Source organism: Apodemus sylvaticus, chromosome 5 (assembly GCF_947179515.1).
Source record: "Apodemus sylvaticus chromosome 5, mApoSyl1.1, whole genome shotgun sequence".
In the NCBI taxonomy this organism is placed as follows: Eukaryota; Metazoa; Chordata; class Mammalia; order Rodentia; family Muridae; genus Apodemus; species Apodemus sylvaticus.
Window position 1 is genome coordinate 34,418,596 of NC_067476.1, and position 17,247 is coordinate 34,435,842.

Consider the following 17,247-nt stretch of genomic DNA (forward strand, 5'->3'; position numbering starts at 1 on the left):
AATGTGACTTGCAAGTGTGTGCTTGATGAATTTTTGTTTCTTAAAACTTTCCTTCTAGAGCAAAATTATGAAAAGGCTAAAAACTGCTAGACATGGTATTTGTTGTGTGTTTGTGAGCTCAGCACTCAGGAAGTTGAGGCAGGAGGATTTTAAGATGGAGGTCTACAGAGACTATTTTGGGAGATTCTCTGTCTACTTTTTACTTAAAGAAATGTAAGAAATAAAACTAAACTGGGAAATAATTGTACTAAAAGATCTTTGAAGTAATTAGAAAAGCAACCAGATGAGTCTGTCTGTAGATTGTTTATGTTCTGTATTTGATTAGTCAGCCAGATATATTACACAAGTTTGCTTTTGTCATTCTCTGACAAGCAAAAACAATATGTGCAAATAAGTAGAAGTGTAATGCAATAAACACATACTTCAGATGCTGAGTCTCTTAAATAACTGAGGCTACCAAATGGGTTTGTGTTAGTGGTCATGTATACTGTGCTATTTTTCTGTTTGTTAAGGTTTGTTTTCATAAGGTGCATTAGAGTGCACATATAGGAGAATTATTCTACATGTATTAGAGAATGAGATACTGCTTTCCTAGATATACTTAAGTCACACATAGAAATAAAAATGTGACGTATATATGCCAAGTGTGTCTTATAGGCAGACGAGAATATACAACTAAGTATTGTTACTGAAATAGTTGAGTTGAACTCTTTTCACTGTTGTCTTGCGCACATTTAATAGGCTGTGAAAATGGTATAATTTACATAATTCTTGAAGTGGTAATAGGATGTGATTTTGACTATCATAACTGAAGTTAAAATTAAATTCTTCATAACCGCAATTGCTTGGTTCTTATTAGGAAATGACTTATCTTACGCATTTTAATATTTAATATTACATTATTTTAGAGTTTCTTGCAATAAGAAGCATACTTTTCTTTAAAGTCTCTGTCTTGCTTGAGCCTCATAATATTTTGTTTGAGGTGGATAGGGCAGGAAAGATGTTATCAACAAAAATGAAGTGTGCAGACAGGCGGGATGCCTACGGTCATGTTTTCATTTGATGACAGAGCCAAGGGCAGTGCTAACCCCACCTTTAGAATCATTTATTGTGAGGTATTTCTGATAGGGAAGTTTGAAAAGATTCAGTAGGTATTGTTGTTATATACACTTCTCCATAGGTTTCATTTTTTCTACAATAAATTGAAGGCATGAATTCTATCTTAAGAGAAAATTTTATAGACTGGGTTGTCTTATTTTTCAGGTTTAAAAATACACACAGTAATAGAAATACAAATAGGAGAGCTGTACTCTGGTTACTAGCATTGCAGGCTGAGTTCTACCATTTAGTTTTCATTTTTATAGAAAAGTAAAGTAGAAAGGAAATGTACTAGATTATTAACATTTCAACACTGTCTTTTTCAAGAAAAACAAACCCAAAATTATGTAATTTTTGGATTTTCACACATGATTCATCTCTGTCCTTTGATAAATATTTATCTATATATCTGATTGTATATAAATTTTATGTTGTTGAAATTAGAATCTTTGCTCCATTTATATGAATTTTGATTTTGAATGTTATTGGCTTTCATTCGTTGTCACAGGCAACATTTTTATTATCTTATTCTACTAAATTAGTTATGTAAACTTAAAGAGATCTTTTTCTAGCAAATTGTACTTTGTGTTACTATTTTGAAACATAGTCATAAAGTATTTCAATTATCCTTGTATTTCATATTATTCAGCACAAATATCTGTGCCAAAGCAATGTTATTCTTCTTACATATAACAATTTGTACTTTACTTGATATTTATTCATTTATTCTGTGGTACTGGAAATTGATCTTAGGTCCTTGCCTATGCTACCTAAGAACTCTCTACTTGATGTTATCTTTTTTTTCTTTTATTGAAAATAGATTTTCTTCACATGGTTTTTTCCCACAGTTTCTCCTCTGTCTACTCCTCCCAGTTCCTTCCCACCCCCATTCAGATTAATACTTGATATTTAAGAGGAAGTAATATGAGATTGTTTGATTTGATATGTTCATTATATAGAAAATAGTTACATAGTTATTTCTCAATGTTATATATATGTGTATATATATATATAAATATGTATAAGGCATTAATTTTTATTTCTTTGGATGAATCTCAAGAATTTTGTAGCATTTTTGTTTTGTCCTTTACAATGTATATTTATTTTTCATCAATATATTGTTTCCTGCTGATAAGTAGGTCAAATATACACTATGCATGCTGAGACATACACACCTTCTCTGTGTTTTTCTTTGTGGATCAGATAATTTTAAGACTAAGAAGCATTGATTTATTTTATAAATTGCTGATAAGTTGATCATCTTAGAGCTTTTTTTGTTTGAATGTTTTATAAATTTCTGCTTTGAGTCAGGAGCTTCTCTGTGTAACTCTAGCTGTCTTAGAAGTCACTCTGTAGACTAGACCAGCCTCAAAATCAGAGATCTGTTTGCCTCTGCCTCCCAGTGCTAGGATAAAATTCATGTGCCACCATTGCTCAGCTAATTGATAACTGTTCAGTAAGGTCCTTGGTAAGCTTGATTGCACTTAGTCCTAGCAAATCTTTAGATGTGCCACTGTTATGCTTCTTTCACAGATTAGAAAATGGATGCAGAGCAGGTCTCCAAGTACAATCAAGTGAACAGACTGAGAGTTGCCCAGTAGCTAAATGTCAGCTGTTCGACTCTGTGGAACATTGTTATTTCAGGATGATTTATCTTGCAAAACAATATTGGCTAGCCAAAGAACTGTGTCAGAATAAGTGTGCCTTATTGACACCATAGTTCTATATAGGATAACGTGATTATGTATAACGTAAAGTAAATGCCATTGGAAGAAGTCAGATAGTTTTCCCAAGACCCACCTTGCAGCATAGTAAGGACTCAGGGACCATGTGCTAGAATCTTACCTACCTGGCTTGTTAAAGTCTGAGGGGCTTTAGTTTTACATTTGATGACCTGAATGCTGACACATCTGGGAGCATGAATAAATGAACTAAGTCATTTATTTTGTAGTCTACCTACTTTGTACAAAACATCCCTCTATCATAATGAGCATTCTTTCTTTTTTCTGTTCCAATATAGTGGGATGCCTCTTGCTTTTGTCCTGGAGATCACCTCTGTGGCTTGGATTTATCTCAGGAACATCTGTCTTCAGTCTCCGTATTGACTAGAAATCAAGCATGAGGAGATTTGTCTACTGCAAGGTGGTTCTTGCCACTTCACTGATGTGGGTGCTTGTTGATGTCTTCTTACTCCTCTACTTCAGTGAGTGCAACAAGTGTGATGACAAGAAGGAGAGATCCCTGCTGCCTGCGCTGAGGGGTGAGTGCTCATGGAAACAGAGCCAGAGACTTCAAACTAGATGAGTCCTGCTTTACTGTCTTAGAACAGCATTTCAGCGAACTGTTCACACACCTTTAACCATATGGGAGCTGCTATACTTGTGTAGCCTTAAGTGTCTATGTGGAAGAAATGACAGTAGCTCTCCAAACTCTAAGATAACCTTCAGGTTTCACCATTCCAGTGCTATCTCCTAGTATATAATCATTTTGGAATGTTCCTATCAGACAGAATTTGAAGTCTGAGCACTCAGAAACCAATCACCTTAAAGGTGAAGCACATAACACATAGAGGAAATGAAAGAGTGACACGAGAGAAGACTAGGACAATTGGAGGTAAATTCATCTTGGAGGTCACCGAGTCTTAGCTCCAGGGTAAGGGCAAAAATAATTTTAGGTATAGCATAAGGTGACTATTTCTTTAAGGATCAGTTTCAAGGACTAGATAGCAGCAAATTCTAAATAAATATGATAATGTATATTAAAAGGTGATTTATGAAGGAAGACATGAGTTTCAATGTCTGCAAACAGTTTTTGTATATTCTGTTCTTTGACATCAAGATCCAAAATATGTATATTTTTAAAATATTCACAGTAAATGTGACTTCTAATATTTAAAATATGCTTAATGGTATTCAATCCATTGAATTAAAATGGAATCTGTGCTTCATAATAATAAAATAATATATGCATACAAAATAAACATTTTCCTTTCAGTTTAAGGTGAAATGTTTAGATCTATAAATTATTGAGTTAGGATTTTCATTTATTAGTTTTAATTTAGTAATTTAAAGATTATTCTTTAGCAAAAGTACCCTGATAAATGCAATTAAGTTGACAGTATTCGGCTGCAGGAAGCTTAGAAAAGCATAGAGCATTTTTGGAAATTACTTTTAGTTTAAAGTGTTTTATACAGCTTTCAAAAATGATCTTGCTCCGCTGGAAGGATTATAAGCATCTTCCTCTTTTCAAAATTTGTCTGCATCTCTCATTGTGGCTTTGATTTAGCATAGATAATTGAAACTACTGTATTTTGATTTTCTTAGCTTATATATATTTTAAGCCTTTATTCCACAATAATTTGGCAGGGAGAACCTTGTCTTACTTTTGATGAATGAGCATGGGCTCGATTTCCTTGTCTTTAAGGAAAACTCTGGAATTAGTCTTCTCTGCATCTTTACTGGAGTCACTGAGCTGCTGCTTGATTGAGAATAGAGTGTGTTCGATGCATTGTATCAGTGTGGAATGTTCACTTTATCATATTTTTCATTGGAGACACCTAGATTGGGCACAAAGAAATGCTATAATCTGATTCAGCAAAACCAGAGTGGTCTTTCCCACAGCTATAAAAAATATGTAGCTCTGCTGATTTATAACTTTAGTGGTGAATTTTAAATATCCAAATGTGAAATATGATGCCGCCAGGCATGATACTTTTTTTCTGCAGCTTATTTTGTGAAAGTGGCCTCATTTATAAAATACTGCCCTGGTCCATTAGGGCTGCTATAACATGATGGGCAGGCTGGGTGCCATTTACACAGCAGGACTTTATTTTTTTATGGTTTCAAGACCTGGAAAGTCCAAGATCAAGGTGCCTGTTAGATCTCAAAGGAAACCAGGACAATGATTAACTAAGGAGCCAGGACTTTGGCTGCCATTTCTTCTCACCATTGCTTATTCCTATTACAGTCCTGTTTCCTTTGTAACCATTTGTCCTAGGTTTCTTTGAGACCCAACAGTACTGAAAGATGTGATGTTGTGGGAGACCTATTTTTTTTTAATAAAATGCAGTTTTCCTACTAAACTCATATATCTTGTGATTGAAACATTTCTAAGTACCCTTTTTTTTTAAAATCAGTGACCTTTCATGCAATGTCTGAAATTTTAATATTTATAAACATAATATTAAGTAAAGTGATTTATATCAAGCAAATTTCTAGCATATACAGTTCAAAATAAGCACTGATATTGAGGTGCTGTTACTTAAAATCTCTGAGGAAATGGGCAGAATGTGGGAATTTTAATTAGGAAGAGTGTAATGATAATGTAGAATTAAGAGAAGGGGGTAAAACTATGGTAAAGATTTCTGGAAATGTCATAAATATTCACACTGTAATGATCTACATTGAAAAAAACAGTAATCCCACTAGAACACTGAGCTACACAACCATAACATATATGAAGAGAATCACTGACTCTTTTGCCTTCCTTTGAGATTCGGTTTTTGAGATGTAGTAGGAGTACTAGACTGCCTCATCCAGTCTCTAAACGAGACTATCAAGGTTACCTGGTCTTACTGTAGCTTGTTATGCCATATTTCTTCATGTCCCTGGAAGGCCTGTTCTTTCCTGTGGGGATATGACTGAAATGATGGGAAGAAGGAGAAACTGTAGTCAGGATGTAATATTTGAGAGCAGAATAAATAAAAAGGAAAGAAAGCAGAGTATAATGCATGTAAACCTTTTTTAGATGTGTATAGATAGTTTAAACTAAACTGAAAAATTGACCTGAAACCGTCCTATTTGAGGACTTCCTTTAACAGTACAAGAAGGTGCCACGCAAGCCTGCAAAGGAAGAAAACAACCAATGTTTCTACCCAACTGTGATACCTGTGAATCACAGCAGTAGCCAGCATGGTACAATAACTGCAAAGCTACAGTAGGGGTATGCATATCTTTGAGGTAATTAATACCTCTTTAATTGTGTTTAAGACTATCTCTACTAGAAGGAAATCATGCCTAGTATTGGAAACTTAGCTAGCTGCCCAGGGCTAGTGACCTCATGGATCTTGATGGAGAACATACAACAAGCATAATCCTCTAACCATATTCTAAATGTGTTGTTATACCCACAGAAAAATGTAGTTGTCACCCCTCATCAAAGAAATTTCAAATTACAACTGATGGAGACCATTACAGAATACTACAAGGAAACAAAATGCAGAGTTGTGGAGGCCCATTCAAAAGGATGATCTATACTATGGTCTAGGGATATTATGCCATACCATACTTTACCATACCATATTATACTATACTATGGCTTAGGGCACATTGAGGAAGATGATCCAGAAAAACTGTGTGAGCCAGAGGATCAATGAGATTCCTATCATATTGAGTCACCTACTACTTACTGTTACACGATACACTCATGAACTCTCAGCAACATGACTGCCTAAACATAAACTGAACAAGGACAATAACAATAAACATGCTAATATCAACATGTATGGACAAGTGGTGAATGCTGAATTCAGACATAGTCCTTCCCAGGTAAGAACACACGAATCGGTTATCCAATACCAAATGGTTAGCACTAAAAACATTCATACAGTTGACATTATATAGACTGAAATGTATTCATGCATTTAAGAATACACACACACACACACACACACACACACACACACACACGCACACACATTTGTTTGTACCAACAATAAAGAAAGAAGAAGATATGGTTTGAATAGATCAGGAGAATATACATGATACTTTGGAGTACAGAAAGGGGAGGAGGAAATTATATAATTATGTTAGAATTTAAAAAAAAAACAAGAAATTGGCAAAAACACTTCAAACAAATTATGTCATTCTTTTATTTGTTAAATACTGGGCTAATCTCTGAGTCATGTACAAGTTCAATCAAATGAGTCATTGATTGTCTTTAAGAATTACACACTCTTTGAAAACCTCAAAGGAAGAACAACAATATCAAAGAACCGACCCCCCCAAAGCTCTCAGGGACTATAAATCACCAACCAAAGAGTACATGGAGGTACCCATGGCTTGAGCTGAATATGTAGCACCTTATCTATCATCACTGAGAGGGGAGCCCCTTAGTCCTGTGGAGGCCTCATGTATTTGGATAGGAAGTGGTAGGCCACTGAGGCAGGAGTGGGCAGGTAGGTGGGGGAGCACCCTCAGAGGCAGGAGAAAGGGAGGAGGGAATGGGAGCCTGTGGAGGGGAAACTGGGAAGTGGGATAACATTTGAAATGTAAATAAATAAAATACCCCTCCCCCCAAAAAGATAAAGATTTTGGACAAGGCTCAGAGTCAGTATTCAGGGATCAGGGGAAACAAAATGGACTTGGAAGTTCTTCATGTTTATAGCTGACGGTGGCTAGCAGGTGAGAGTAATCAAAACTGAAACAATAAAAATTGGAGGAAGAGCAGAACAAGTTTAAAAGAAAAAAAGAATCATACATTCTAACCTACTAATCTAGCTACATCACAAAGTATAAAGGAGTGACTGCTGAACAGACTATTTTCAGCATTAAAGGTTTTGAGGGATGGAAGACTTCCTGCTTCATGGATGTCGGGAGGGAGGGGATTGCAAAAGGACTAAAGCACTTTCCAAAAGTAAAGAGCCATGCAATCAGTAAATTAACTGATAAAATCTCAATCAGACATAAAAAGAATTACTAGATTGGACACTGAAAGCCAGGATAAAGACAGATTTTAAAGGACCTTGAGTAACTAGAAAAGAATTTTAGCTTCATCTTAGGAACAGCAGTGGTACTGAAACTTGTTAGAAAGGGTAGTTTATATTAATCATCCACACACTTAGAAGAATAGAAGCACATAAACTGTGCCATGGTAGTAGGCAGTTTTATCTTGAATTACAGAAGTAGATATTTAAGTTTTCTTTCTTTATTAAAACCACTTAAATTAGGTGGTAACTAACAGAATACTAACTCATTTAAATTGTTCATTTTGCAAACTCATAAGACAAGTAGAACTTCCATTCTCAAAATTTTATTTTTTTTTAGAATTTATCATTTATTTTTTACTCATTTACTTTATATCACACTCACTGCCCTTCCAGTCATCCCTTCCCACAATCCTTCCCCCATCTCCTCTTCTCTTCCCCTCTGAGTAGGTGTGGTTCCCCTGATATTCCCCTAGCTAGCATTCAAGTCCCTGCTAAGCTAGGTGCTTCCTCTGCCACTGAGGCCAGGCAAGGCACCCAGTTAACAGAACATATCCCAGGAACAGGCAGCTGCTTTTGGGAGAGCCCCTGGTCTACTTGGAGTTTGTATGGCTATAGGATGTGGCCTCTTTAAGTTTCATATCCTCAGTGTAGTGTGTCACAGCTAAGGTCATCTCCATTGATTCTTGGACACCTCCCTGATCCCAGGTTTTCCCCACCTCCTTACCCTTGTCAGTTGCATATTTCCATTCATTTTCCTGGCCATGTTGTCTTTCCCCACACCTGATCCTGAAACTCCCATTCTCCTTTACATCCCCCTTACCCCCAATTCCCTACCTCATCTGACTTTTTATGAGGGGCTATGCTATTCCAACTTCTAAGTGAGATTTAAGCTTCCTCACTTAAGCCTTCCTTCTTGTTTAGCTTGTAGAGCAAGGGGGACAATTCTTCATCTCTCCTGGGAATGCAAACATGTACATCCACTTTGGAAATCAATTTGGCAGTTTCTAAGAAAACAGGGAGAAGTTCTATCTCAAGACCCAGCTATCTTTTTTTTAAATTTGATATATTTTTATTTTATTTCAAATGATTCCCCCTTTTCTGGCCCCCCACTCTCCGAAGGTCCCATAAGCCCCCTTCCCTCCCCCTGTTCTCCCATCCACCCCTTCCCACTTCCCTGTTCTGGTTTTGCCCTATACTGCTACACTGAGACAGAACCAGGCCACTCCTCCATTCTTCTTGTACCTCATTTGATGTGTGGATTATGTTTTAGGTATTCCAATTTTCTAGGCTAAAGGATACATGCTCCACTATGTTCATAGCAGCCCTATTTATAATAGCCAGAACCTGGAAAGTACCCAGGTACCCCTCAATGGAAGAATGGATGCAAAAATGTGGTATATATACACAATGGAGTACTATTCAGCCATTAGAAACAATGAATTCATGAAATTCTTAGACAAATGGATAGAGCTGGAGAACATCATACTAAGTGAAGTAACCCAGTCTCAAAAGATTAATCATGGTATGCACTCACTAATAAAACCCAGCTATCTTATTTCTGGGCATTTCATAGCAGCTTTATTTGTAATATCCAAAAACTGGAAACAATGTTGATGTCTCTCAACTGGAGAATAGATAAAGAAAATGTGGTGTATCTACACGATGGAATACTATTCAGCTATTAAATACAAAGATATCATGAATGTTTCAGGGATGGAACTTGAGAATATCATCCTGAGTGAGGTAACCCAGTCCCAAAAAGGCATGCAGAGTATGCACTCACTTATAAGTAGATATTAGCTATAAAATGCAGGTACCATGTTACATTCCAGAGACCCAAAGCAACTAAACAGGAAGGAAGAAGCAAGCAAGAAGCTTGTATCTCACTTAGATGTGCATATATCACATATGCACATTTTAATTTACCAGTTTACCTCAGTAAATCACTAAAATGTGATTTCTCATCTTTCTGTTTTATTTAAAATATAATTACATTATTTCCCCACTCTTACCTCTTCTATATCCACCTCAATACTTCTTCCAAAATTCAAGTGGCCTTCTTTAACCATTGCTGTTACATATACAGATAAATGAGTAGACACACCAATACAATCTTCTGAATCTGTCAGTGTTGTGTTCATGAATTTATTACTAGGACTGATCACCTTTAATTGGATAATCAATAAGGTGTTTATCCCTGGGGATGAATAGTTCTTCCTCTCTCAGTAGAGCAAATTGCTTATAGCTCTTTACCTAGGGGTGAGGCTGCATGTAATTTCTCCTATCTACATTGGGATGCTAATTGTTCAAATGTTTGGTTCTGCTTTAGGCAACACCAAGGCATGTTCTTGAGATTTCAAGAGAGTAGCTTTCCTGTCACAGCTAGAAGGCATAATTCTCTGGACTTCCTGATCCTCTGGCTCTTAGAATCTTTACACCTCCTCTTCTAGGATTGCTTTTGAGCCTTAGGCACATCAGTTATATTGTAATTGTATAAGTTGTGGATAGGATCCCATGGTTTGTTCTTCTCCATATTTTGACTAGTCATGGCTTTCTTTGATGGTCTCCTTCTACTGCAAAAATAAACTTCTTTTAACAAAGGAGGAGAGCTGTACTGATTTGTAAGTATGAATAAGTATTGAAAATGCAGTTAGAAAATTATACTGGTTTAGGAAGTGGTAGATTGTCTTATAAGATCCTTGACCTCACTAGCTGAAAGTAGCTGTCTAGATTTACAGTACATTTTGTTTAATGTTATGCAAGATCATATTTTATATCCACCAAACATTATTTGAAGAATGGATTCTGTCAGAGCTAATGATAAAATTATAACAAAGAAGACACTGTATGTAGATTTGGCTCAGTGGCCAGATGTTATCTTGGATTCATTCCCTAATACTGCAAAACCAACAAACCAACAATCCATCTAGGCAAACATTAGCAGTGGCATGCCCAGAAGACATGTTCTTGTTTTCATTTTTTTTAGCAAGGAGAAAAGTAATTAGAATTATGCAAATGAAATGTCAAGATACCCATCCTATGCTATCAAGGGAAGTTAGAGTGTATAAGTATTAAATACAGATAACACAATTCATAAGGTATAGTTGTCATTTAGGGGAAAACTATAACTTTTATTTCTGAAAAAACTAAAATGCAGAGTTAACTGACTAGAGAAGATGGGGTGACACTATTTAAAAACTGACCAATAAAATGACTGACTAATCAGGTGCATCCAATGGCAATCAGTGTCACAAATGAGGTGTGTTATATCAGAAACAAGTAAATAATTTAAAATTTGTGTTCATTTTGTCCATTCCTACCATTATTACAGAAGATAGTGCCTGTTTTACAGTGCTCTCCTAGCATTAATATTTTAATGAATTAATGTATGGTCTGATTTATTCTATAGAGGCTTAAAAATGTCATTGCATATATGTGTGGTAATATTGGTAATATTGAAGATGCTCCTAATGGAATGTGTTTTAGGTAGGTATAAAGAATTAATCTATACACAGGAGTGATACTGAGGATTTTGAAAAAAGTCTAGTAAATGGATATGTACTCAGACAGAAAAAGCATGGAGTGAAGAAAATCGGAGATAATGAATGATTATAATAAAACAACACTGGCAGCTTTGAAATGGAAAAATCCAATTAAATAGCAAGAGAATCAAGAATAAACTGATTTATAGAACAGGCCTCATTGTTAGTAAATGAGCAAACCCCTTATGAATACCAGTTTGGGTACAATTAAGGAATGTATAAATTCAAATCATCATATTGAGATATCTATTCAAATGGTTAACATAATTTTGATAGATTTTGAAATATAGGCCTCTGGCTCGTCCTCATATTTATGTACCATTCAAGGCAAATTATTACTTCATATTTCCAGTCAGTTAATTTGATACTCACTAACCTAATTTTGATAAACATTGTTTAGTTTGATCTATTCTAAGAATGTGGAGACTGGGGTCTTGTACCCATCAACGCCCATGCTTGAGTGTGTTTTCTCAGTGTTATGATTTTTGTGTTAATCATGGTTTTGAGCATTATCAGTGAATACCTGACACAGGATAATTTATTTAGAATTAAAGTATATTTTTTCTAGTCTCTGAATGTTGGTAATCTAGGGTCAACTCAGTGAGGTTTCGGTCCCAAGAGGACACACTTTATACTCCAGAGTGAGGCCATTGTCTCTGGGAGATGGGACACCAGATCAGGAAGACCCACTGCCCTCATATTTTTGTAGTATCATGTGTCCACTGAGGTTGGTTCTGCCCCTGTTATCTAAACACTTCTTCTATACTCTACATCTGGACAGCTGCCCATTGAAGAACAGGAAGCCAAGACCTATGTGTGAGACATCCATTGAAATTTAATCCCTGGCATATAGACAGGTAGCAATTGTTTATCTTTTCCCTTGATGGGCGTTTAGGTTATTCTCATTTTTTTACTGTGATGAATAAATCCTCCTGCATTTATGTACAAGTCTGTGTGTAGACATATGTTTTCATAACTCCTGGAAGAATACCAAGGAGTAGAAATGCTGAGTCATATGCTAAGTGTGTGTTTAATTTCGTGAGGTACTGCCAGTCTGTTTTGACAACTTGTTAGACTGTTTTCTGCCCCCCTCAGCAGCGTAGGAGCGTGCTGGATCCCGCACATCCTTGCCAAAGATTCATAGTCACATGTGTTAACTTCAAACCAATTTAGTTAAAGCTTTGTAGTATCTATTGTTATTTGAGTGTCTTGATTGCATATATGCATATATATTACATGTCTGTAGAGGCCTGAAGAGGGTGATAGGTCACCTGAAACTAGAATTAAGGATTATTGTTATCTGTTATTGGGTGCTGGGAATCAAATCCAGGCCATGTGCTGAGGCTTCACTCCAGCCAATAGAATAGATTGTCCTTATTTGCCTTTGATGCTTCCTATCTATAATTTAATTTTGTTTCCTATCTATAAGATCTTTACTTATGCCAAGGCCATGACTGTCTCACTGTGATAAATTTTGCTAGAACATTCATAATTTTTAAAGGCTTGGCTTAATCTTTTTATATAGTAAAACAATGATAATTATAAAGATCTAAGATATTAATAACAGTTAAAAACAATAAAAACAATTATATCTCTGATATATAATTTATTTTTATAAATATTTATTTTATAAAATTAATTTGTCATTTATAATTGACTAGACTTTTATTAAATGAATTTCCAAAATTTGTTAGTATATAAATTTTACTTTTGAATATTTTAATTTTAGTTTTGCTTTTTAAAAATTCTATGTTTGTGTATTATACTTATATCATTCCCCACTTTTTATAGTCCCTCCTTCTTGAATATACATCCATTCCCTCTCAAGTTAATGGTATCAATTTCTTTATTGGTTTTTCATATATATGTGTATCTGTGTGTATATATATTAAATAACTTTCCAAATTTGTTACATATGTAAATATTTCTTTCCAAATCTTTAATCATTGCACTGGAAAAGAAATAAAAAAAATAGTAACTTAATTTGCTATACTTTGTTAAAAGTAGTTCATATTTGTTTTTCCTAATACAATTAATTTATACTAAACATAAAAACCAAACTACAATAAAAATAAGGAAGAAAAGTAGCTTGGAATTATACACTTAATTTTTCTTTATTTTTTTCAATTTGAACATTTATCCTAACTTTAATAACTATCATAAAAATTAAATTATTTGTATTTTTACTACTAAATATCACCAATATTTCATAATGAAGTTTTCTGGAAATGTTATTGATTATTTTCTGTACACTATTGACATACTTTATAGTGGAGTCTAGATTATAAAATGAGTTTTTCAAATATATAAGTGCTCTTCATATAGATATTTTTAGTGAATTTCTGGGAGCCTAATTGATCAAGTCTCATTACCACTATATGAAAATGTTCAATTCATGACTTTATTTATAATATCATTTCTGATGCATCTGATGATTAAATACTTTACAATCATATATTGAATGATAAAAAAAAACTACTAGTGCTTCCTTCTTTTTGAACTTCATGTGGTCTGTGAGTTGTATCTTGGGTATTCCAAGCTTTGAGGTTAATATCCACTTATACACGTGCATACCGTGTGTGTTCTTTTGAGATTGAGTTACCTCACTTAGGATATTTTCTAGCTCTATCCATTTGCCTAAGAATTTCATGAATTCATTGTTTTTAATCGCTGAATAGTACTCTATTGTGTAAATGCACCACATTTTCTGTATCTATTCCTGTGTTGAGGGACATCTGGGTTCTTTTCAGCTTCTGGTTATTATAAATAAGGCTGCTATGAACATAGTGGAGCATGTGTCCTTGTTATATGTTGGAGCATCTTCTGGGTATATGCCCAGGAGTGGTATAGCTGGGTGCTCAGGTAGTGCTATGTTCAGTTTCCTGAGGAACAGCCAAACTGATTTCCAGTATGGTTGTACCAACTTGCAATCCCTCCAGCAATGGAGGAGTGTTTGCTGTCCCCTGAGTTTTTGATCTTGGCCATTCTGACTGGTGTGAGGTGGAATCTCAGGGTTGTTTAGATTTGTATTTCCCTGATGATTAAGGATGTTGAACATTTCTTTAGGTGTTTTTCAGCCATCTGGTACTCTTCAGTTGAAACTTCTTTGTTTAGCTCTGTACCACATTTTTAATAGGGTTATTTGGTTTTCTGGAGTCTAACTTTTTGAGTTCTTTGTATATTTTGGATTTTAGCCCTCTGTCAGATGTAGGATTGGTAAAGATCTTTTCCCAATCATGGTTGCTGTTTTGTCCTATTGACAGTGTCCTTTGCCTTACAGAATCTTTGCAGTTTGACCAAAGAGTGGATTCTTTGATCCTTATTGGAAAGTGGATCAAAATACCCATGGCTCACAGCCAACCAATAGAATGAACATAAGGTCCCCAATGGACCAGCTAGAGACAGGACCCAAGGAGCTGAAGAAGTTTGCAGTCCAATAGAAGGAACAATAATATGTACCAACCAGTACCTCCCAGAGCTCCCAGGGACTAAACCTGCAACCAAAGAGTATACATGGAGGGACCCATAGCTCCAGCTACATAAGTAGCAGGAGATGACCATTGCAGACATCAATGAGAGGGGATGCCTTTGGTCTTGTGAAGGCTTGATTCCCCAGAACAGGGAAATGCAAGTCAGGTAATTGAGGGGGTTGGTGAGCAGGGGAAGTGGGGGATGGGATAAGGGTTTTTGGAGGGGTAAGGTAGAAAGAGGATTCCATTTGAAGTGTAAATAAAGCAAATATCCAATAAAAAAAAAAGAAAGAAAAACAACTAAAAACCAATTAGTGAGAAATTTTAGCTGCTACCTGCAATGTGAAGTATTTAAGAAAAGGTTTTCCTGGTATAACATTGTATGTAACACATTGTAACTTTCATAAACATTTTCCTTTGCATTTTAAAAGGAGAAATAAAAGTTAAAACTGTTACTTTCTCAGTCATTCCTGGCATTGTTACCATGTCCTATGACTGTATTTTCCCTCCTTCTTTAAAATAATCTCTAAAATTTAATTTTTTTGTTTTATTGTATCTGTTTACAACATGACTATATATTTCTTATATAGAGTGTGATTTGGCCTCAAAGACAACTTCCTGGAAGCTGAGAGTTATTCTCCATCCAGGTGGATTATTGCTTTATGTAGGAGGCCTGTGCATGTTGTCAATACCTTCCCTGTCATCAGAGCTTTCAATGACTCAGAATTGACTTTGTGCCAAGCCCACAACTCAAGGTGTCATGTTTTCTTCTCCATCTTCTAACAGCTCTAATGGAGAAAATAAATATCATCTTACAAAAATCCTACATTCCACTAATGAGATCTCATAGCTGGCATGTCCTTATATTGAATAAAAGCCAAGGTCTTCACAATGGCTAACCAAATTTTGTATTGGCGCCCTAAAGTCATTGTCACTAAATGTCTAGTATTCTCTCACATTCATTCCTCCCCCGTGTCCTGACTACTCTGGGATCACAGGCAGTATTTTCCTACCTGAGGGTCTTTTCATTTCTAACTGATCTTTCTGTAATGTTGTTGTTGTTGTTGTTGTTATTGTTATTATTATTATCATATTTTTTACATATTCATAGTCTTGTTTTTTTCCACACTTTTTTCAGATGTCACTGACACAAGTGGCCTTAAAGTTCACAGCTTAAGTGCCTCTTACTCCTTCCTGTGCTTGCTGCCTTACATTATTAACCATGAATATTTCCCTACCTGACGTATTTTATGTTATTTAATGTTTATTTTAAGATTGTATATGCTGCCTAGACTGGCAATCAGATGCCAGAATGAAGAAAGTTCATGATTGCTTCCTGCAGATGGTCACAGTGGAGGGATCTGCAGAGCAAGAATTCAAATTTTGTTCCCACAGTAACACACTACTGGCATGAATCATTTTAAGACTCTAACTAAAAATTTATGTAGAGCAGAAATAATATATAAACATTACCAATAGGTAAAGAAAGCATAAAGATCATCAACATCATTTTGCCACCAGTTTAAAACAACCTTGATTTCTTTTAGTTTGTAACTATATGCATTAAGATAACTGAATATGTCACCACATGGGAAAGATTTCAAGGAAATTTGCCACAATCTTGGCATTTGAAGTGCCATCTAAGCAAAGGAAATAATCTTAATATAAATAGTGTAAATAACACATATAGAAAATAAAACTAAATAATGGTCATTGAACAGCATTACACAAAAATTCCTGGATTGTTGAAAACTAGAAAGTAACTTTATTTGGACACATGGTCTTTGAAAATATGATTAGCTGACAATGGAAGTATTATAGGAATGGATTAGTACCTATGTTAAAACCCAGCATAGTACATGTGACACCCTAATTTTGGACTCAGTGTCAAGGATTGAGAGAATCTTAGTTTTCAACCACCAAGTTAATGTTAGTTTTCTTGTTTTTTTGTTTGTTTGTTTGTTTGTTTGCAGTTGTAGCAAACTTACTTGCAATCTGATACATTCTTATACTTTTCAAATGAAAATAAGCCTGTTCCAAATGATATGGTATTCCATTCTTTTTTTTTTTATTATTCGATATAATTTATTTACATTTCAAATGATTTCCCTTTTCTAGCCCCCCCACTCCCCGAAAGTCCCGCAAGCCCCCTTCTCTTCCCCTGTCCTCCCACCCACCCCTTCCCACTTCCCCGTTCTGGTTTTGCTGAATACTGTTTCACTGAGTCTTTCCAGAACCAGGGGCCACTCCTCCTTTCTTCTTGTACCTCATTTGATGTGTGGATTATGTTTTGGGTATTCCAGTTTTCTAGGTTAATATCCACTTATTAGTGAGTGCATACCATGATTCACCTTTTGAGTCTGGGTTACCTCACTTAGTATGATATTCTCTAGCTCCATCCATTTGCCTAAGAATTTCATGAATTCATTGT

The 17,247-nt window shown here is 35.3% G+C and overlaps 1 protein-coding gene across 1 annotated transcript in view; it reads left to right on the forward strand.

The window, feature by feature from the left end:
* The first annotated feature begins 3,216 nt into the window (after positions 1-3,216).
* The window catches only part of Galnt13 (polypeptide N-acetylgalactosaminyltransferase 13), a 604,615-nt gene continuing 590,584 nt past the window's right edge, over positions 3,217-17,247 (forward strand). The window contains exon 1 of the mRNA XM_052182494.1: positions 3,217-3,358. Coding sequence (XP_052038454.1) covers positions 3,217-3,358 — 142 coding nt within the window. The remainder of the gene's footprint in view (positions 3,359-17,247) is intronic.